At 39.2% G+C, this 23,777-nt stretch overlaps 1 protein-coding gene and 1 long non-coding RNA gene across 2 annotated transcripts; both read right to left on the bottom strand.

Annotated features, from left to right (window-relative positions):
• Positions 1-48: 48 nt before the first annotated feature.
• LOC128615809 (uncharacterized) lies at positions 49-513 on the bottom strand. The gene is made up of 2 exons (XR_008387294.1): positions 466-513; positions 49-186 (listed from the first exon to the last, which is right to left on the bottom strand). It is a non-coding gene; the product is annotated as an uncharacterized LOC128615809 (long non-coding RNA).
• Positions 514-524: 11 nt separating this feature from the next.
• col28a1a (collagen, type XXVIII, alpha 1a) lies at positions 525-22,787 on the bottom strand (the record flags this gene model as incomplete). The annotated part of the gene is made up of 34 exons (XM_053638852.1): positions 22,650-22,787; positions 20,910-21,058; positions 19,280-19,836; positions 19,083-19,103; positions 18,911-18,970; positions 18,259-18,312; positions 17,191-17,235; positions 17,077-17,103; positions 15,167-15,211; positions 15,035-15,079; positions 13,833-13,886; positions 13,655-13,723; positions 13,510-13,578; positions 11,439-11,507; positions 11,062-11,130; positions 10,340-10,408; positions 10,161-10,229; positions 9,251-9,319; positions 8,730-8,801; positions 8,052-8,120; positions 7,410-7,481; positions 7,022-7,090; positions 6,697-6,765; positions 6,538-6,606; positions 5,594-5,662; positions 5,443-5,511; positions 5,220-5,357; positions 4,417-4,497; positions 4,237-4,272; positions 4,072-4,108; positions 2,955-3,509; positions 2,663-2,757; positions 2,190-2,421; positions 525-685 (listed from the first exon to the last, which is right to left on the bottom strand). Coding segments are annotated over exons 2-34 (3,399 nt in total), but the record flags the coding sequence as incomplete, so codon positions are not given.
• Between the last annotated feature and the right edge of the window lie 990 nt (positions 22,788-23,777).

Here is a 23,777-nt window from a genome sequence, read left to right as displayed (position 1 = left end):
GAGTCTCCAGTGTCAGCACTTTGTAACAGTCAAAGGTAAAGCTGTAACTTTAAGATTTGAGTCGGTGGGTTCTTGGTAAAACGACAAGCAGCATTTTTTTTTTAGTCCTATTAACGTCAAGATAGAGAAAAGGAGCGTCTGGTGACGGAGCAACTCTTTTCTGGATGTTCTACAACATAATGTAAACTGTAAATGGAATAAAAATAATAAATAAAAAAATGTTAGTTTGGCAAAGTCGGATAAGAGGAATAAAACACTTTGATATGTGCTGTTATGGCCGTGTCACACTACCATACTGTTGGTTATTTTCCTACAACAGAACACCCCCGGGTGTTTTATTCCTTATGTATAAACTGCAAAGCACATCTAAATAAAAATCAATACTTTTTTTGTTTTTTTTACCACATTGTACTCACATATCCTAATAAAAAGTGGTAACAATTTGTTCATTAATATTTACACTACCTAAGAAGACATGTTTCCTTTCTTGATGTTCAACCAGATAAAACTTTTAATCTTTTCACACAAGCGTCCATGCAGCTCTGATGTGTCTCGAAGCGGTTGCTGTTGCCTTGGCAACCTCCATACCAGAACTGGGCGCAGGCGTTAGCTAAAGGATCGTAGTACCACTTCACATCGTAGTTCCTGCACGGCCCGGGGTCGAGACGCTCCGTACAGTCTACGGCTGGAAACAAATGCATATGTATTATGGACGTATTTCACACTTATATTACATTTAGTGGCAAATGATAAGTCATGTGATATAATTGTGCTTCTCTGTATAGATTATGGAGCTGCTAGAGCTCACACGTGACTTTCTCTCAATGCTGACGATCGTTTTACTCGTATTGTCACTGTCACTGTTATATCTGTGTTCAAGATTTATTACAATTATGCAGCGTGTGCGATGCTTTAAAACGGTAGTTTATGTAACAGTGCATTATTTAAAACGCATTACGCCACAGCGGTGTCGAATTCTCCGTTCCGATTGGTCAGAAGGTGTTTAGTTTTCTCTAAGCACAGCGCTGACAGTAGGTACAGCTACAACACAAATCAGAGGTTTACATGAATGTGCTCGTTTCTATAGTAACAAGTCATTCACAGGGACTTATTTGGCAGACGCTCCAAATAATCTAAGAATACTAATAAATGGAGTGATTATTCATCCAAGTTCCCATGTAGGGAGGTTTTCTGTAAGGAGCTGCGAATTAAACATCTATGGAAGGAGTCTCCAGTTTTAGCGCTCTGGCTGCACTCCATTTTGAATATTTTAGCCCAGGTTAAAGGCACCAGAAGAAGACTAATAATAGTATACAGCGGGGGAAATGAGTATTGGATTCCTCAACATTTTTTTCAGTAAATATATTTGCTTCCACTTGTGGATAACGGCCCCAGTGGTGCTTACGGGAGGATTCAGAAGTTTTGAAATACGTCTGTATCCGATTCCATCGATATGTTTCGCAACCATAAGGTTGTGAAGGTCTTGGGAGAGCTCTTTGCTTTTACCCATTATGAGATGTTTCTTGTGTGACACCTTGGTAACGAAAAGCCTTTTTATAGACCATCAATTTACTAACCCAGCTGATATTCATTTGCACAGATAGAGGGTATAATTACTTGCGGATTTCAGCTGGTCCCTTGCCTTGGAGAACGGCTTTTTCTTAGCGTGTTCAGTACTTTTTTCCCGTGTCATTCCACTTTATTACACATAACTTTATTTATAGACTTTAAAGTGGTGAATTCTTTATATTTCCGGATTTCTTGAGTGAATACTGATGTCTGGTGAAAATTTCATGTGAATAGCCTCATTGGAAATATATTTCCTGAAAAAAACGTTGACGCGTCCGATACTTATTCCCCCCCCCACTGTAAGACTGTATTGCGTAAACGTAATCGCAAAGAACCTCCTTAAATGAAGTAATCTTCATGCCTTGAAGCCCAGACAATTCCCAATTTAACTACGTTTCAGTACATATATCTGAACATTCCCAGCTGGATGAACGATGTTAGACATGTCTGATGAAGCATCGTTAAATAATATTAAAATGGTAAATCGCTGTGTTTGGACGAATTCAAAACTGTTGTTAAGGTATGGATATTCATCGCGAAGGCATTTACACATGCACAGGCTTTCGTTATTTCTCCCGATTTCTCCTGGGAGCTTTAACGTTCACAGTGTACGTGTGTACCTGCTCCAGACTGGAACGGTGGAGGTTGAATCTGTGAAGGAGAGCTGAAGTCAGGGTCAAACAGGACGTTTGTGGGAGGCCGAGATCTCGTCACAGTCACGGCAGGAGGCTGGAGACTCACTCTGTTCCCTGCTGTAAAATCATCCACATCCTCTTCGAACGCTGACGGCTTCCTGTCGTCGATTTCACGTGTTTCTGGAGAGGGAGTCTTAAACCCCGCTGGAGCTTCCGGCTGGACAGAAAGAGGGAGTATGCTAGGGAAATTATTAACAATTATTATTGAAAACCTTTATTTAGAAATAGACTCAACACAGACACGTATATCACATGCAGAAATATCATTCGATTATTTCTTATTAATATCAAACATGCGCTATTTGAACGGTCTAGTACTTGTGATAATTAACGGAATCTTTGTGAAAGTTACCGTAACTCATATGAAACGCGGTGAATTAGGAAAAAATGCCTCTCACCTCTTTGCCAGCCGGGAAAATGATGATCCCTTTTGAGCTGAGCACCGAGTCATCGTCCGGCTCACAGATCCGACTCAGTATCTCACTCTCCAAGTCTGAGAAAAAGCAAGAAATGTACCGTGGGTTTTACTATAATCATTCCCTGTGCTGTTTGCTGTACTAATAAATCCTAATGAATAATCAAATTGTTATAAATAGTGGTGCTCTAGTGAACAGTAAGGTGGTGAGTTCTAATCCCAAGCCTGCTAAAGAAACACGAAGGATGTTACTCGTTTAATAAAGCACTACATACTGGGCAAGTTCATGAAGTCGTGGATAAGGTAGACGTGCTCTTCATCCGGATCTGAAGCGATGGAATTCATCTCTCTCTGAAACTGGCCGTAACCTGAATCGCTGCGATTCACTACGCCGATTACGAACATCTCTATCCCAGCAGCGTGCGCTTCTTCTGCGGCAACCTCCAACTGCACCGTATCCCGTCGGTCCGCTTGTCCGTCCGTCAGCAACAGAGCCACCTTCCTCACACCATGCCGCGAGGCCTGGAACAACCGCGTGGCACTGCGGATAGCACGTCCCGTAAAAGTACCCTCCCCCAGATAGGGCATCTGACGTACAGCGGCTTTAATGCTGGTGCGGTCGGTCAGCTGCTGAAGGCTGACCACCACCATGTCGACATGACTGTACAACACAACTCCCACACGTGTAGCCTCGCGGCTCACTGCCACACGGTCCATCAGAGCGTTCACAAAGTCCTTCGTAAGCTCAAAGTTCTCGGGACCGACGCTCTCAGAGCTGTCGATTATGAAAACGAGCTCCAGGGGTCTCTCGCTGCACCTCCGACCACAACCTGGAGGACCATGCAAAATATATTATTCTAAATTATAATACACAACATGCAAAAAATAGCATACACTTTCCAAAAAAAAAAAAGAGGTACTAAACTGTACATTTCCTTGGTTTTACCCTTAATGGTACCTTCAGTGTGTACCTTTTGCCTGAAAGGGTGCATGTAGTGTTAAAAAGCTCATTAAAGGTACAAAGAGCGGTCCTTAAGTTGCTTAAGGAAAGGAGTGTGTACATACACTCTTATAAAAAGTTTTCTTAAGTAATTATTCATAATAAGTATCTTATGAACTATCCAAACAACCCTTGAGGAACCTATTATACAGTATATATATATATATATATATATATATATATATATATATATATATATATATATAAAGACTAACTAAGAAGATACTGTAATTACTACAACACTACAACACCAATTACTAATAAACAGATTTTTTATATATAAAAAAAATAATAAAAAGATTAAATAAAAAATTCTGTGATTATTAAACATTAGATGCTATCATGACGTATAAGTGTTTTTATTATTATCAACTGTAGGCATGTTGTATTACCACACATTTCCCTGATTATATGAATCACTTCTTCTCTCTGTCGAAGAAATGAAATTCATCAAATTTGCTTAAGGAATAATGAATACATGAAATTTGTGTATATTAATATATATATTATATAATATATGCGTGTGTGTAATTAGTGTCGTTAATTAATGTACTTACCGAGAGGCCAGGATCTCCTTTCTCACCAGGTTTTCCCTACAATAAAAATATTTCATGACTTACATATGTTCATTGACAGCTGTTACAGTATTATCTCAATAGGGTTATGGCTTTTATTGTTAGGTAACTATTTACAGTTAATTAATGGCTATATTAAAATATACAGCAAATATATAATACCACTGCTCCTGTTCGCCCAGGTGCTCCGAAATCTCCACTGTCTCCTTTTCTGCCGCGCTCACCAGGCAGACCTCTGTCCCCCTGAAACCAGAACACGTTCGATAAAAATTGCCAGAATGTAGTGTATACGGTTTTGTTTTTCTATTTTTCCCCAACTTAGCTGGTGCTGTGACTTATGTATACCCTGTTATACAGTTTGTATACAAACATAATTTCTGCATTGTTGATATTAAGACATACGTACAGGCTTCACTGCCAACCAGCACATTAAATGAAAATGTGTGCTTCGATATGTATTATACTTGTGCACAAAAATGCAGTCATCATGTCATCTTTTAATTACTTTTTCATTCAATTATTCACCATAGCATAATAACCGGGCGAACACTGGCTTAGTGGTTTGCATGTTCGCTTCACACCTCTATGGCTGGTTCCCGCTGCTGCGAGGGTTTCCTCCGGGTACTCCGGTTTCGTCCCCCGGTCCAAAGACATGCATGGCATGTCCAAAAGTGTCTGTAGTGTATGAATGGGTGTGTGTGTGTGATTGTGCCCTGCGATGGATTGGCACCCTGTCCAGGGTGTACCACACCTTGTGCCCCATGCTCCCTGGCATAGGCTCCCCGTAACCCAGTAAGGATAAGTGGTATAGAAAATGGATGGATGGATGGATGGAAAATAACCATTAAGACTGCAAACATAACTGGGCTTTTTTTGGTTTACCTGCAGTGTATATAAATCATATTCCAGTCATGATTAACTTGCTTTGTCACACTGTTATACAATAAATCCTGAGTTTCCATCACCTTCTCTCCTGCAATGCCTTCTCCTGTGAGACCTCTGGGGCCTGGTGGTCCCTGGAAGCCTGGCTCTCCCTTTGGGCCCTGAATGCCCTCACCAGGTGGACCTGGAGGCCCAGGAGGGCCTGGTTGACCGGTCGCACCCTGGAATAAACCCAAGTCAAAGCAGGAATGGAGAATTTTTTTTTGTTCTGATTTTAGTCTTCTTAAATGGATCTAAAAAGCTTACCTTTGGTCCCAAAAGTCCTATTCCAGGGGGCCCAGATGGCCCAGGAACACCAGGGGAGCCTCTGTCCCCCTATCAATGCAGAGTTACCATTAGCTAAACATAGACAAAGGACATGAGCGAATTTTTCTAACAAACATAACATGATCATTACCTTAGGTCCTGGTAGTCCGTTTCCATGTGGTCCCATTTCTCCTGGTACTCCAGGCAATCCAGGAAGTCCCTAAAGTATGGGCATAAACCTAGATGAGGAATTTTCTTGTCTATCACCATACCATGCCTGTTTCCACTACACACAATACCAGAACTTTTGGCACCAGAAAATCAGAACTGTGCTTTTGCCATTGGCCATTGGTCCAGTTCCACTTGTATCCAATTGTATACATATTGAACCTTCAAGAATGAATAGTTCTTGTAGTTACAACTAATGGAACAAATGGTACTTCGAGGTGGGGATAGCCCTGATCATTGCCAACATTGTGTAAGTCCATTAAAAAACTAGTCTGGTTCAAAATGTGACCTTACAATCATCCCACAAATGAGCAGAAATCCAAACGGTATGTTAATATTTATGCAGGGAAAGTTACACATATTCTGTGTTGGGTTATGCACATGATTTTTAGGGTCCCTGAAGAGTTCATGGCTCAGAGGTTGCCAGAATTTCTTGAGTAGAATGGTCAGAGACCTTTTTTTTTTCAGTAGTGTCTGAAATTACAGCCGCCTTTAAACACAAGCATTTGCCTTTAAGCCTGATAATATTCATGGATAGAAACTGTGGACTAAAGAAGGAAATAGCGTAATACATTATAAGTACTGAGTTGTTCTTCCAAAAATATTTAAAAGAATGCCTAAAGCGTTGAATAATGCCACGTTCTGCTATGTTTAGATGAACAAGCAACTATAAATGGTATTGCTTCCATATTTTTAAAATAAACCCATGAGCTGGCTGAGTAACTTATCTGCTAGACATCTTTAAATGAACCTCTGAGCTAGCAGCTGGAAATGAATTACAAGTACCACTAGCTCCTGTTTGGACCAATCCTTTTTTTTTTTTCTTTTCAATGTGCAGTTAATGTATGTGTATACATATACACACACCTGAGGCCCAGGGTAACCTTCTCCCTTTACCCCTTGTGGTCCCACCGGTCCAGGTGGTCCTCTGTCACCCTGAAAATAGTGCAAGAACATATATGCCTCAAAATAAAACCTAATAAGACTACATTTTTAAAATATGGTTTGTGCCTAACAATTTATCACCTTTGGCCCTGCGAGTCCGACTCCTGGCTCTCCGACCATGCCCTGAGGACCCACAGGCCCAGGCTCACCCTGATAAGAAATACAACACACTGAAATTCAATTGAATTGGTCACATTATATACAGTCTTGCACCAACACAGTTCTCTGGACTTGCTGTAGAGTCCATATCCATGCTCATTAAGATGTTACAACAGGATGTTTGCCGTTTGCCCATTATATGCATTATTGGTATCATTTCCCTCATTCATTATTCATGACAACAAACTGAAAACTAAAAACAAAAGATCATGATAATGTGCTTGATAAAGCATTAATATTGATTTACCTTTGGACCAGGATATCCAAACCCTGGGGGCCCAGGCATCCCCAGCATCCCGGGACTACCAGGTTCACCCTAAAATAATAAACCATATTCATCTACAGACATCTATTATCACATCGCCATCCCTATCTGTAAACATCCCGCTGCTTATCGTGTTAATCTCAAACCAGTAGTGCAAGCAGAAAGACACACGTGCATTAAGCCTGCTTATGTTGTGCCACATTCATCCTATTGTTTAAGTAAGGAATAAAACTTGGGGGTGTGCTGTTATATTAAAGCATAACTGTGAAGTTGATTATTTTCCAATAACACCACATCACAAAGTGTTATCACATGGCAATTTGCCAATGATTACGATTTATTATTTATTAAAGAATGACCCAATATTTACCTTCGCCCCTGGCGGCCCTGCGGGTCCTGGAGATCCTGGAAGACCACGAACCCCTCGGTCACCTTGATCGCCCTTCGGTGACGTCACACATACCATATTATTCATAATTCATATCCACAAGCTCCACTGTTATCTATACAATGAGACTGTATCATTAACTTTACTGTAAAACTAGCGTCCATAATATGCAAGGGTCTATCTGAAGCAGCCAAGGCCCTTTGTATGGCTAAATTTGATATTTTCATGAGTACAAGTATACTGGTAATGCCAGCTTAGCATGGCAGCTGTCTTTGCTAACTAGCCTGATAGATAACCCATGTAGCTTCCTTTCTTCTGCTTTCTGTTATGCACTGATTCTGTCCCTGTAGTTCTCCCTGTTTGTTTTAGCAGGGTTTTTAAAAATTGTATAATCTTTTACCTTCACATATTTGTAGTTGACTAGTTTATAACAAACCTTAATATGAATATTATGTAAACCTAAATTTTTCATTCTCTTCATCTTTATGTAATGCTAATACCACATCAGAACACACACACCAGTAAGTGATTATATATCAATGCAATCTCATAATATATTAATATCATTTAAGACATAATTAACTACCAAACCCCACCCACTCTACAGAGTGAATGATGATGTACCCTTTCTCCTGGAATGCCTTTTCCTGGTGCACCATCAGGACCTTGCAGACCTGGTAAACCCATCTCACCCTGACGTTCCATATGTGCCGATAAACCAAGAGGAACAAAACAAAACAAAACAAAAATGACAAAGATCAATACACAAATTGAACTGTCTGTTGGAAGGAAACGTACCAAAAAGCTTACAATGTTTGTTTACATATATTTTGTGGATACTTTCATCCAAAAATGTACTTTCTCACACAGTCTCTTGCTTTTATTCTGCATATTATTACACTACACTACACTACAGAACAAATGTGATCACCTTTTTAAGTCTGTATTTTCTATCCCACACTTTTTAAAGACAACTGCTTGTTTCAAGGTGATGGGCCAGATGCTATTGAAAAACCCCCCATCTCCGGTGCTTCTACTCAAGAAAAATCTGGCAACCCTGGAGGCATAAACTACACTCAGGTCGTTTTAGTAGCCTGAAAGCGGAGCCCAAAAAATCAACTTGAGCATGTATGTAAAGCTGATCTAAATATGAGTGACTTTCGGACTGAAGTCACCAATTAGGAGTATAGCCTCTTGTGAAACACTATCCCATCTGTTCATTTAAACCCACATCTTTTTTTTCTCTTTTTTTCGGCTGGCTGTAAGGTTAAAATTGTCTCCAAAAATGAACCCTGACCATACCTTGGATCCCACAGCTCCATCTTCTCCTGGGATGCCAGGAATTCCCGGAGCACCATCTGTTCCTGGGTCCCCCTGGAACATGCATAATATTTACAGGCATCTACAGTGACGCTCTCACATGCCTAAACCTATTGGATTATATCGTAGCTGACAAACATCATATCTAAACTTAAACTGTAGTACTCTTTACTCTTCTTTCTCAAGTAATGGATTGTTAGCAATAATGAATACAGCACAGTTCAAATATTCCAATATAAGAAAAATTCCTCAACGGTTGAATGATTGTCAGCTGTTAATACTTCAATATAAAGCTGATTGCTTATTGTCCTTCTATTCTGTCTTTTAAATTATTGACATACCTGTGTTGTGCCCTATCATTTATTAGAGAATATGGTTTTGATGTATTTTGTGTATATTATTATTGTTGTTGTTGTTATTATTATTATTATTATTATTATTATTATTATTATGTATTTATTATACATTCTTGTCAAAGTCAAAGCGAGGTGAGTGCACGTTACTTTTGGTCCAGGTTCTCCGATGCCTCTTTCTCCTTGAAGTCCAGGTCCACCAGGGAAGCCCTGATCCCCCTGTAAAGCATGTAACATTTAAATTACATCCATTTATCAGTGGAACAAGACGATACTTTCATTGTATGATGTGGTACACCCCAAAATGACTGATTTACATGTATCACAACATGACATTTTCAAAGAAGTCATTGAAGGATATAAACGAATTGGCTAGTTAACCTTCACACTAGCCGTATCTGTCTCATTGTTTGTCTAGCAGTGGTGGCTTAATGGTTAACGCGCTGGGTTACTGATCAGAAGGTTGGGGTTCAAGCCCCACACTGCCAAGCTGCCACTGTTGGGGCCTTGAGCAAGGCCCTTAACCCTTTCTGCTCCAGGGGGTGCTGTATCATGGCTGATCCTACACTCCTACCCCAATTTTCTGTCATGCTGGGGTATGCGAAGAAAAGAATTTCACTCTGCTGTAATGTATATGTGTGCAATCAAGACTCATCATTATTATCTAACTATCTATGGCTTCCCACTTTCCTCGATCATTATGCCTTATTTACTCTTCAGTATTTGCATTTGTTCATCATCTAGTTATGCTTTTCTATATAGACGAGTTATCTTTCCCAATGCCAAGTCATGCAAGTGTGTATATATCAACATATATTGCCTGTGGTAATCTTTTGTTCCCTTGCTTTTTGTTGATTTGTGATTTTGACCTCTGCTATGGATAGCACCGATGATCCTGAAAATAAAACGAATTAATTAATTAATAAAGCTCTCCTAAAGCTCTTTGTGATGCACACCCTTAAGATATTCCATCTTAGATTTCCTGTTTTCTCAAAGAGAACTCAAAAGCACTTCTAAAAACAAATTAGTCACATATTTATGTCATGTTTGCAGCACTTGCCTTTGGGCCTACAATGCCCACACCAGGAGCTCCTCTAGCACCCGGTGGCCCTACTGGGCCTTGTTCACCCTGTATTTAAAAAATAATACTAAAAATTTATTAATAATTTTAAGAAACTAAAAGGGGTACAGAAATTTGTAATACATGATCACTATCTATAACTAGAGGTTATGGATTGCCTTTTCTCCCTGAATTCCATCTCCAGGAAATCCAATCAGTCCCTGTGGTCCTGGAGCTCCAGGATCCCCCTACAGGATATCAAGAAGAGAATTTACAATAGAAAAAAAAATGAGAGAATGTCTTTTGCATGTTATGATAGCGCCCCCTTGTGGATAATAGTGAGTATACAAGAGCGTGAATTAGAAGCCAGATCACCAACGTACTGCAAATTACAAAGCCGATAATTAGCTACGAATGTAAATATATTGTAGGTAAATAATGTATAATATATACATATTTAGCAAGTAATCTGTGTTATTTGTAGATTTTGGTAAGTATTATAAAATAATGTAAGAACCTATACATTGGATCTAAAAAGTCTACACAACCCTGTTAAAATGGCAGGATTTTTGTGATGTAAAAAAAAAAAAATGAAAGCAACATAAATCATGTCAGAACCTTTTTGACCTTTACTGTAAAATTTTAACCTATTAATTAAAGTGCAAAACGATAAGAATCGTTTAAGGGGAAAAAATACATCTTTCAAACCAAACAAAGGAAATGAAAAGAAAGAACCTTGAGGCAGAATTTACATGCAGTTAACTTACAAAGACAAGCACATACAAACTGAATGGCCAAGGACCCAGACTGAAAATTACACGTAAACATCAAAATTCAAACTGTTCAATTAACTTAATTACGTAAAATCAACTTAAATTAACTTCATTAATTAAGTTCTCACCTTTTCACCTTTGATGCCTAACCCTGGAGATCCAGGTGCACCTTTTGGACCCTCAAAGCCTCTGTCCCCCTGAAACCAGAGTCAGATAGACGTGTTTAATTTTCCTCCGGAGTTCGCTGACTAGCAAATGGAGATTTTATAGTTATACAATTATAGAGTTTCTTATAAAATATATTTGATCTTTCAGGAAAATAGAGTCTGAAATGTGATTCCTGATCAACACTTTACGCTAAATGAAGACCAATTAGAGTGCAAATAAAAGACTGGATGGAGGAAATGAGGCAGACACTGTTTGAAGAATAAGTTATCTTGACCTGAACAGAACATAAGGGTTCTGTTCAACGAGATCATAGCTTTTGGTGGGAAAGTTTACTTACCTTGTGTCCTGGTAAACCCTCGCCTGGAGAACCTTGGTTGCCTGGCAGTCCTAGTGGTCCCGGTGATCCCTTTACAATACAAGGAAGTCGTTAGTGTTCATAACAAGAAGTGATTAAGAGACTTATCTGCACTTTGTCACTTTTAAACTTATTATAATGGCTTGCAATTCAGCACACTCCGTCAGAATGCCGAATTTCACATGATGTAATTTTATTGTGTCAAGAAACTTAATGAAGACTCTAGATAAAACTTGGTTTTGTTTGGAGTAGTGAAACGTTGATAATGGGTTCCAGGATAAGTATGGAATATATCACATGAGAGATTTATGTTATAGGAAAAGAATCGACGAAAGGGTGGACTGATGCAGCCCGGCACATAGCTTAGTGGTTTTATTTCTCTTCTACCACAGAAATTTGCCGATGCTAGCAATTTTTATTTATTCTCTTTTTACCAGAGGGCAAAAAATCCAATTTGCACCTGTTTTATTTGTGCCCGTGTTCAGCATTGAATTTATTTGTGATGTCACACTCTACAGTAGCGGTTAATGGCTCATATGACATTCAGGGATTTAAAAATGTGCAGTTTTCCATAAGTATTTCTTTTTTGTACACAGTCCACTAGGTTCAAATGTTGTCATTTTATTGTGGCAGTTGTATGCAGTGTTTTTATATCGAAAAAGCTTGAGCTGTTCTGTCCATTTTATCTCTCTACCAATGTTATTGTGGAGAGTTGTGAATTGTTTGCCCAGCAGGGGGCTCACACCGCTCCCATTTCCCCTCACGCTGCTCAGGAGCAGCTAAACACAGGGGCCCTGTTTACACTAGGATCAAGGTATATTTATACGATTAAGGTAGCGTAACGGTCATATGGTAGGGGCGTGACGAACCAGGGAAGGATACGCAATGATCCAGAAGACCCAATCAGGGAGCGAATGTGGGCGAAGCCACGCCTTCGTTTAAAAAAGTCTTCATTTTGGTCTGTTTACTCTGAAACGTGGGCCTGGAGGTCTTCGGCATTTCCGAAAGTCTCCGTTTCCGATGGTCGAAAATGGCGGAGTAGTGTAGACGACAGGTGTAGAGTCATGATACTCTACACACAGAAACCCAACATTGTCCTGACTAATCTTATAACAAACTTGTAGCGATTTGTTTATACTGGAAATATCCGATAAGTCGATTTCCGTCCGGCTGGAGGAATGGAACGCCAGTGTGCTGCGAGACTGACACAATGTACCTTTTTATCTGTTAATAGTTACCTTTAATGTTGTGCCTCACCTATTAGACTACGTACTTACTGTACATTATAACACATATAAACAATCGTTCCCTCACTAGACTCTTAAATCTTCAATTTCTTAAAGTTAATAAGACAAAAAATGCAGCTTGTCATGTTACAAAAAAACCACAAAACCCTTCATCCTGGAGGCTTTCCTTTAAAGTTACAGCTTTAACTTTAACTGTTACAGACAGTCAAAGCCCTGACACTGTAGACTCCTTCTATTAATGCTGACTAAATGTTTCCTCAGGGAAAACTGTCAGAGCTCTTGATATAGAAATTTCAACACTTTCTGACCAATCAGAATCAAGATTTCAACAACGGTATAACATTCTTACATGTATACAACATGTAAAATATTCAACATTGTTATTGTGGAAACTCTGGAATATCACCATGACGACATGTTCAATTACAGGTTAGAAGAACATTTTTTGAACTTTATAGTTCATTGCTTTAAAGAAAGTTCGGTATGTCAGGTTTTCTGGGTGCTCTTTTAACATGTCTCCGAACACTTTTGAATGCTACTGCAGACAGTTGTATTCATAGGAATGTTAACGATAATGTTTCCATGGTGTTAATATGGTTCCATGGTTCTATAACGTTCCAGACTGTCTAACTGAGTGTCTAACGTGTCTAACTGGGAACGTTGTGTGAGAAACATTGGAATAACATTGTGAAGTGAACCTTTATTAGAGCAGATGCTGGGACACTATTTGTAGAATGTTACAGCCTATCTTTGTTGCATACAGTAGAACAAAAGCCAGAAATGAAAGTGCTGATTGTGTAACTTACTGGTGGTCCTGGCTCTCCAATCCCAACAGGTCCAATAGGGCCCGGTCTGCCCTGGTTCCCCTTGTCTCCCTAAATAAATGTGGTGTATTTTAATCATGGTGCTTCTATACACAACATTAAAGTGCTGGTTGAATCATTTGCTAACCTTTGGACCAGGAAATCCAATTCCCTGGTCTCCAGGAGGACCAGAAGCTCCAGGAGGTCCTCGGTCACCCTGGTGAATAAACACAGCCTTAACAGTCATGCTTTATGAGTGTCAGATTCATATAATATAATATAATATGATATAATAACAGCTTCAGAGTGGAGATACAGTTACTGACTTTAGGTCCAGCAGGACCCGCTGGACCGTAATCTCCAGGACCACCAATGGGACCCTGAAATACACACACACACACACACACACACACACTTCTATATGAAATTAGTTTAGAAAATAAAAATATGAATACTTGTATGTTTATCCAACGTTTGTCTAAGGCAAGTGTGTACATTAAACACAGGAGTGAGAAAAGGACTGAGTGGTCCGTGAGTGTGTGTTAATCCAGGTGTATAAGATTAGTCTCCGGACTGGAACAATAACAAGAACAGCAGATTTCACGCTGAGATTCACTGATACATTACTGTAGGGATCACGACTAATCCCGGGATCACATTCCATAAGTGCAGAGACAGGAGAGCTGTTTGGGTTGTAGGAACATCTCCGTGCGTGCGTGCGTGTGTGTGTGTGTGTGTGTGTGTGTGAAATCAATCTCCTGATTGTGTTTCCTCACAGCTCTAGAGACTGAATTACGAACCGTACACACCCTTCCTAATGCTTGTGAGGATAATTACAGTGTTCCAAAGTCAGATTCAGGTCTTTCCTGGGAAAAAGACAACAGAAGGAAACTGCTTTTCTTCTTATTAAGAAGTCGAAATGAAGCTCTGGGCTCATCTGGAGGTTTCAGTCTCCAAGCTCACGGCCATAACGCTTGTGTTAAGTATCTCAGATACAGTCATGCTCCAAATGCAGAGTTAAAATTTCTATACTTTTATGAGGGAGTAGTTTTTGTTTCCAGTCATGAACGTAACCTGGCAAATACCTGCAAATGTTATACTGAATACTTTTGAGGTGTAGTCACTCACCATATTTCAAAAGAAAAATCTCTACTTTCTACTCAGTATATTTTCAAAAACCACTACATTTCTCTATAATCATATATTTGTAAATCTAAACTTTAACAGATTAATCTTTAAAACAATGAGACCCAATACCCATCACTGTAATCTGTCTGCTGCCTACGTAGCCTCTGTATTTATCAAGGCAGCTTGTATTGAGACAGCTAGTTATTAGCATTCAGCTAGTTGGCATAGTTGCCATTATTATCATGCTAGCTAACATTTGAGAGATTAGCGATAAAGCTGTTGTAATGGTAAGATGACTATATCATCTGTATAGGATAGTGGTGGGAAGACTTTTTATTTATTTTTTTTTTAAACATGTATTTTTAATGATTTTGACTTGATCCAAATGCGTGATGATAACCTGCTCTCCTGGAGGTCCACGAGGTCCCGGGGGTCCATCTGCACCCTGTGGAAAGGAGAAAAGAACAGAGAGTTCAGCATCTCACAGCATGGGTGTAAATCAGTGATACAGAGAATTATCCGCAAAACTTACTTGATCTCCTTTCAGCCCTTCTGCTCCGCACTCTCCTCTCTCACCCTGTAGCACAAGATAGAGAGCAGAAAGAGAGAGAGAGAGCGAAAGAGAGAGAGAGAGAGAGAGAGAGAGAGAGAGAGAGAGAGTAAGAGAGAGAGAATCAGAGGTGTTAAGCCCTCAGATCTTCTCTCAAGAAGAACAATGTCAAGAAATTCTTCTTCAAGTAGATTTGGACTACTCTTGAAATGATTGTGTTATGGTTAGGGTTAGTCTAAAAAAAAGCCCAACCTTATGCTATTACTTTTTTTTTTTTTTTTTTTTTTAATATAGAAGTAAAACCTATTGTACCTTTTTGATTTGATGCTTCTGAAAAGTATATAAAGTATATACACTCACCAGACACCTTAATAGCTGACAATAAGGCAACCGTGACTCAAATAACTACACTCTACAACTGTGCTGATCAGAAAAGCATCTCAGAATGCGCAACACATTGAACTTTGAGGTGGATGGGCTACAACAGTAGAAGACCACATTGGGTTCCACTCCAACATGAATCGGAGGCCATACTGGGCATGGACTCACCCAAACTGGACAGTTGGAGATGGGGAAATGTCACTTGGTCTGATGAATCCTGATTTCTGCTACAACATGCAGATGAGGCATTTGGCCTGCCTTGTGTCAACAGCTCAGGCTGGTGCTGGAGGTGTAATGGTGTGGGGAATGATTTCTTGGCACGCATTGAACCCCTTAATACCAGTTGAGCATCGTTTGAATGCCATAGCCTATCTGAGTGCTGTTGCTGACCATATATATAATGTAAAGAAAGCAGCATAGTAAGTGGGAAGAGACACTTTTCAGACAAAAAAAAAAAAACACAATGAAGGCTGGTGGATTTTGCTACAAAAATAAGAAGCGAGTGCGACAGTCAAAGTCTCCAGAAGAACCATGGCTGCTTCTCTAAGTTGCTCAATGAAACTTACCATCTAATTTACTTATAAAACTGCTCTAATTCAAACTGAGACTACTTTTTTTTTAAAGCAAAGGGTCATCACATCAAATATTGCCTTTGTTTCATTTATTACTGTTTATTGCTCTTATATATATATATATATATATATATATATATATATATATATATATATATATATATATATATAATTTATTATTATTATTATTCATTTTGGTTAATATTTGATGAAGCCTGATGAAGCTCCGTCCATTTGCGATAAGGTTCGCAATGATTTTGCATACGTGAACATTTCCTCACACTAAATCCAGCACCTGACACTGAATATAAATGTCAGTCGTTGTTGTTGCGTGGGGTTTCTGCACTTTGTCTCACTTGTGTATGTGTATGTGTAGTTAGGTCCTGTCTTCTTCTACGGTGTAGTGCTTGAGTCTATCTAATAACAGCACTGAGTTTCTTTCTGCAACAAGGCTGGAGACTTGTAGAAAGATCTTGGTCCACTCCTCCACGTTTTCAGTAGGGTCCAAATCCAGAGACTGAAGAAATTGTTTCAAAACATTGATTTGTGTTTCTGCAACTATTCCTGTGCTGCTTTGGACGTAGAACGGAGATCATTTTCCTGTTTAAACACCCATCGAAAGCCAAACTGTAACCTCACGTCAGGGCTTTGGAGGTTTATTCTTGTACACACTCCCCTTTTCTCACTAAGCATGCTGAAGGTGTCCATGGTGTTTTGAAAACAGCATATGTAGCTTCAATGACACTTGATGAAGTTCAGGTGCATTTTGTAGGCTGTTCTCAGGAAGTGATTCTTTCAAACAACCCTTTCATGGAAGTGGCATCGAATAGTTGATTTTGGAACAACCACCAAATCAACTATGCTGAACATTTCTGGGAGTGAACATGCAAAACAACCAAAGCCACATTCCTTTAATAAGAAGGTGATAAAAAGATGAACCTTTTCCCCTCTCAGTCCTGGTCTTCCCTGTAACAAGAGCAACATACAGCATCATGATTACATGAAAACACCAAAATACTCATATAGTCATGAATAATGGTCCCAATGTGGCACCTCACGGCCTTCTATTCCTGGTCGTCCGTTCAAGCCGGGTTCCCCCTGTAATAACAGCAGATATGAAGGAAATGTATCAGGGTCATTCCATCTCAAGTGGTCCAATAATTGCAAAGTTGGTTGCTCGACCATTTTTTGAATTTCTTAAAACATAAACAAAGCTGTGGTGTTGTTTCTCCTTCTACTGCTCAGTAGTCACTTACTGCTTTTATCACATGGTCAAACAATCAACTTTGCAATTATTGGACCACTTGAGTTCATTTGTAAAACACCCAACTGAGCACTGTAATTCCATATTTGGATACAATCAATTCGTGGATATCAACCGTACACCTGTAATAACATGATAGATCAGGCTGGTTCTTCAAATCTGGCCCTTAAGGTAAGTCCACTGTCCTGCAGAGTTTACCTCCAACCTCAAACTCACAATTTTTACAGCAGAATGCTACTACAGAGGACTTGTTTCTGTGAAAATTTCAGGTTCGTATCTTGTCCCCCTCCAGAGATATTCAACCCGAGAGTGAGGGAAATTTTTAACAATTGCGCTTTCTTGCCCCCATAAAAATAGTGTCAAATCTGAAATGGTCTGCATGCACACTAGCACACTATGCTTACCCAGATATGGCTAAAAAATTAAGCCTGAGACTCAAGCCCTTCCCATTATAATTTGACCCTAAACGTGGAACTGTGGACATAAGTTCTAAGTCTAAAGAACAAGAATCTGCTACATGTTTATATATGTCCATGTACACTGTAATGTGCTCTAGAGGTCAGTTTTTGGTCCAAGGAACTAGGACCATCCTGATCCGAGATATTGAGGTTTCCGTAAACAGCTGTATAACCAAAATTTGTTGTATACCATGAAATAAAGATGGCCGTCATAGTTAAACCAAGTAAAATAAAAAAATTAAAAATGGTGATTTTGAAATGAGGTGATCATCCATAAAAAGACGAAAATTAAAAACGGTCTAGCAACCTACATTGGACCACTTGAGATGGACTGACCCATCAGCATAATTCTGTAAAATAAAATGAACAAAGACAACAGAACCTAGGGTGCGAACTCACCCTGACTCCTTTGAGACCAGGAGGGCCAGGTTGTCCTGGGTTTCCTGGTTTACCCTTAAATACAGATGGAATGAAAACAAATAATTTCAGTAAAAACTTGGTAAAAAGATGTCTTACTTTCCAGTGATAAATAAGGAATAAAACACTTGTGGGCATGCATTTACTGTATAGGAAAATAATCTACAACGGGGTACTTTTACCTCCTTGAAGGTGATTATTCTCCAATAACAGCACATTCCCAAAGTGTTTTATTCCTCTTATACCACGACAATACTACATTTTCTAACAGTTAAATTCTTTTTAATTCATTTTTGTTTTTTTTTAAATAAAAATCTAATTAGAGTTACATTTAATGTTGTGGAACGTCAACAAAACAAGTTAGCGCATTAAAACAAACCTGTGATTTGCTTTGCAGCCAGAACTACTAGAATATTAATCAACATCTTCTGACCGGTCAGAATCGAGAATTCACTAGCGCTGTGGTATAAGTACATACATGTATTTCACAAGGCGTTACATTTAACGGGAATATATCAGGTTAAAAATAACCCGAACAAACAAAAATCTGGCCTGAATTGATTAAACTCAGGGGAACCAGATAAGATTCAGGGTCAAGCTGCTTGAGACGATGATAAGTGGTGTGTCTCCTCACCGGGTTTCCTGCAGGACCCCTTTCTCCTTTATCACACGGACAGGGCTTGGGCTGTGGACACTGAAACAGACACAAACTCTAATCGGTAGTAACGATCGAATAAGATCAAGATCAAGAAACAACTCAGTATATGATCATGGAGGGCACTAAGTGTCTATAGGTTTGTCCTTACCTCTGTGTTAACAACTGTGCTCTATTTAAAAAAAAAAAAATAGAAAAAAGACTGTATTATGGACAAATAAATATGCTCGACATGATATATCAGAACACTGTGAACAAATATTAGCATGATATGTGTAAAATATTATTATATTACATAAACATGGCCTTTTGATTTTATAAACGAACTGGAATCACTTGTTCACTAACCAACTCTCTGAAAAGCCTCTCGTCCAGCTGAGCATCCTCAAGGCTGAACATGTGCTGCTGTGGTGGAGGGCTGGCGATGGACCTCAGCCTGGTATCGCTCTGCCTGTCTTGCGTCAGGCCAATGACGAACACTCGAATGTTGTTGTTTTTGGCGTCTGCGGCAGCAGCGATGGCACTCGGGCTGCGTGGGTGATCCACTCCATTCGTCATCAACAGGGTGATACGCACACTGCTGTCCACCGTCTCCTGAGTAAAGAGCTGCGTGGCGTTCGAGATGCCGTAGGCCAAATATGTGCCATGACCAATGTGGGCCATGGACGCCACACGGCTTTGAAAGACATCCACATCCTGCCAGTCACGGAAGTTGTGTTCCACTGAGACGGTGCTGCTGAACTGCAACGCGGCCAGACGCAGACGTACGTGCCAGCCGGGAACGTGCAGCGGAGACAACCAGGTGCTGAAACGCTGAACGAAGCTGCGCTGCTTCTCAAACAGAAGAGCCTTGGTACTCTCAGAGCTGTCCACCAGGAAGGCCACCTCCACCGGACAAATCAGAGCTAGAGAGGAAAGAGAATTGAGCAAAAACAAAACATGGATTAAAAGATGCCAGCCTTTAAAATCTAGTACATAGACTCTAACTAGAATTAACACTAAAACACACTAACTGAGTCAAAAATATGTGGACACCTGACTATGTGGCATCCGAAGTTGGAAGCACACAGTTGTATAGAATGTCTTTGTATGCTGTAGCATTACAATTTCCCTTCACTGGAACCAAGAGGCCCAAACTTGTTCCAGCATGACAATGCACCTGTGCACAAAGCGAGCTCCATGAAGACATGGTGTGTGAAGGTTGAAAGAAGGAGGAAGAACTCGAGTGTCCTGCACAGAGCCCTGACCTCAACCCCACTGAACACCCTTGGGATGAACTGGAGCTGGAGCCTTCTCGACATCCCAACATCAGCACCTGTCCTCATCCTCACTAACGCTCTTGTAGCTGAACGAACACTAATCCCCACAGCCACGCCCCAAAATCAAGTGTAAAGCCTTCCCAGAAGAAAGAGTGGAGCGCATTATAACAGCAAAGTGGGGATAAATCTGGAATGGGCTGTTCAACAGGAACGTATGATCGTGATGGTCAGGTGTGCACATACTTTTGCACACATACGCATTGTATATTATTAATATACTCCGAATGATCATTTTATACATATTAAGCCATTTGTGATGATAGAAAAAAAAATGATAGAAAGCTTGCTTAAACATTCATTTCTAGGAGCTCACAACCTTTAATTGAACACTATAAGAGTTAAAGAAGCATTATATGAAATAATTCACCACTATATTCACTTAATACTCTATTTAATATTGTTTTTATTGTTTCTTCGCAAAAAAAAAAAAATTCAATTTAATGCCACAAAAGTCAATTCAACAACAGTTCATTTAATGCTGAGTCAATTTATCTTTCATTTTATTTAATACTGGAAAAGCTCATTCATTGCTATCAGTGCTACTTTAACACCGTGAAAGTGTTTTTAACGTTTCAGCATTAAAGGAGTGAAACAACGTCATTTAATGTAATTTAAAGAGCTCGATGTACTGTATATAATATTCGTAAAAAAGTGCTTACCTCTTGCTTCATTTTGGACGACTAGATTGTTTACTTTCTGTCGTCTCCTCTGTCGACTCAGACCTCTCCCAGAGAAGATCAGAAGCAGGACACACAGCACCACACTACACCGCATCCTGCCCACTCATACACCTGTAAACCTGTAACACCTGTAACAGACCAAGCAACATTCCTTCATTCATTCATTCATTCATTCATTCATTCATCTTCAGCATCTGCCTTTTCCTACCAAGCAAGATATACCATCCGCTTTCATTTCCTTTCCATTCCAAGGTTCTACAAATTATAGTGAGTATCTCTAACAATCCTAAATGCTTTGAAATGCAGTCGTGGTTTACTTGATCCCCAGGATATAATCATAGACACGCCATGGGAGATAACTCATCTTAGCTTTAACCCTTCACTGCATGGTGTTGCCATACGGCATCAATTCATTTATCTCCAATCTTTTGTTCATACAAAACTACTATTTTCCTATTTGGAAAAAGCGGGCTTTAACTTTGTCATAACAAACAAATAAATAAATAAATGCCATGTCAGATGACCCGGAAGTGCTGTTTGCTTTTCCTTTTCTGCAGCCGCATGGCATGGTGAAGGACATCATCGGAGGGCTCTCAAAATTTGATTCATTTTTGAATATTTAGGCAAAACTAAATATGTCAACACTACCAATGCTGACATTTTCTTGTCATTTAAACAACTTGATATATTTTGTGCGTTCTTTTAAATGGTAAAATGTCATTGTTGCCAGATGGTAGCAACATGCGATAATGGAACTGTAGTATGTGCGTTCAGCCCTGTCCAGGGTGTACCCCGCCTTGTGCCCGATGCTCCCTGGGATAGGCTCCAGGTTCCCCCGCGACCCTGAAAAGGAGTAAGCGGTTGAAGATGGATGGATGGATGGATGGATGGATGGTATGTGCGTTCATGAATCGAAACAGGCCGACATAGCAAAAAACAAAAAAAAAGACACTAACTTCTCTTATAGTGTATTTACATATTTTTTTCTCACATTCAAAGTAAGAACAACTGTTACATTTCAGACATTTTGCAACTGCACCTTATTTTATACATTTTCTGTTTTAAGAGAAATAAAAGTAAGATTCAAAAGAAAGTATCAATTTTGAGTGAATAAATCAATTAACATACTTTTTAACCTCTATAATTCCTTTCTAGAAGATATAACTCTTACATGCTTATTAGGTGGAAAAAAAAACAAAACAAAACAAACCTCTGCAAATTTTAGTCTGGAGAATGCAGTAATTGGAATCGTAATCTCATACATATTGTGTTATTTTTGACTACATGACACTTTCCATCACCGCACAACAATTGACCAACTTAAACCCCCCCCCCCCCTTCTTTTTTCTATTTACATATTTTAATTACTTGAACTATTTCATAACATTCCTTAACTAATTCCATAAGAACTTATTTTTATGTAAATGTAATAATTCAAGCAGTAGAGGATTACTACTTAAGAGTAGTTAAGTGTTGTAGTGCTGTGTATATAACACTGGGAGATAGACACGTAGTTCAGCTTGAATTAAACACTACAGATATTAATGCGCCACATTTAAAAGTTACTGTAAAGGTGTAGGTGTTAAACATATCACGAGTTAATACAACAGTGTAACGGTTTCCTAACTTTTATTTAAAGCAGTACACAAAGCCAAATTTGATATTTATATATTTTTATATTGAAAATCTTTGCTATTGTAAGATTTATAAAACACTTGCCTTGAGTGTCCAGGAAGATTTCCTTGTAATATTAAGATCCAGTGGTATCGGTGTGTGCACAGAGAGACAACGTGTTACTCACAGTGTGTGTGTGTCGTGTTCGGTTCTCGATGAGTGTACAGTGTTGACTGTCCTCTACTGGTGTAGTTCATATCACATTCACTACTGCACAGCAGGTGGCAAAGCAAAGAAACACTTCTAGCAATAGTAAAATTTTAGAGGTAGGGTTTTGTTTTGGTTTTTTTTTACTTTTAAAATGTAACTGTCTGGGTGAGATATGAGTGTTTTTTTATGATCTATATGGGACACACATCTGTATAGTATTGTGGATTTATATAAGCACGCCGGAAACAATGAATGCTTTGAATAGGGAAGGAATTGGTTAAGACGTTGGACTTCTGATCGGTGATGATAGGTCATGAGTTAAAATGCTAGGATGGTACCGCTGGAAGTACCATGGAAATGGTTTTGGACCTCAATTCCACATGGACGTTCTCGCTGTGGTTGCTACGGAGTACGGTTGCTGCGATGATCTTAGGACTGCAATTACCACATGCAGTTTTACACTCAGGTCTCCTTTAGTGAACAGTGGACTAGTTCAACAAACAGACTTCATATAAAAACCATAATGAACTTTCTTTTACTTTCACACTATCCGGTGTTACCCAGATGAGGACGGGTTCCCTTCTGAGTCTGGTTCCTCTCAAGGTTTCTTCCTCATATCATCTCTTTCCTCGCCACCGTCATGGATGTTATGGAAACTGAATCAACACCTTCTGACTAAACAGAATTCAACAGTGTCTTGGTACAAGCTGAAATAAAAGATATGTAAATGACGTACATGTGGGATTATGCCACTAATTTAATATTATAAAATATAGTATTTATCTGTATTTAACATCACGGGTGTTCTAATCTTCTTCTTCTTCCTCTTCCTCTTCTTCTTCTTCTTCTTCCTCTTCTTATTATTACTATTTATAAAGTGGTTGTATGCATAGTGTGTGAAGCTCTTCTAATTCCAACAAGAACATCTGTGAGTAAAAAAAAAAGTAATAAATCAATCTGTATTACAAATGAGCTGATGGAGATGAAGCTTCTGACAGAAGATATGAATCCTCATATAAAAAA

This window comes from Ictalurus furcatus, chromosome 12, assembly GCF_023375685.1.
Source record: "Ictalurus furcatus strain D&B chromosome 12, Billie_1.0, whole genome shotgun sequence".
Taxonomy (NCBI): domain Eukaryota; kingdom Metazoa; phylum Chordata; class Actinopteri; order Siluriformes; family Ictaluridae; genus Ictalurus; species Ictalurus furcatus.
Note: the sequence above shows the minus strand (reverse complement) of the source record. Positions and strands in the feature narration are given on the sequence as shown.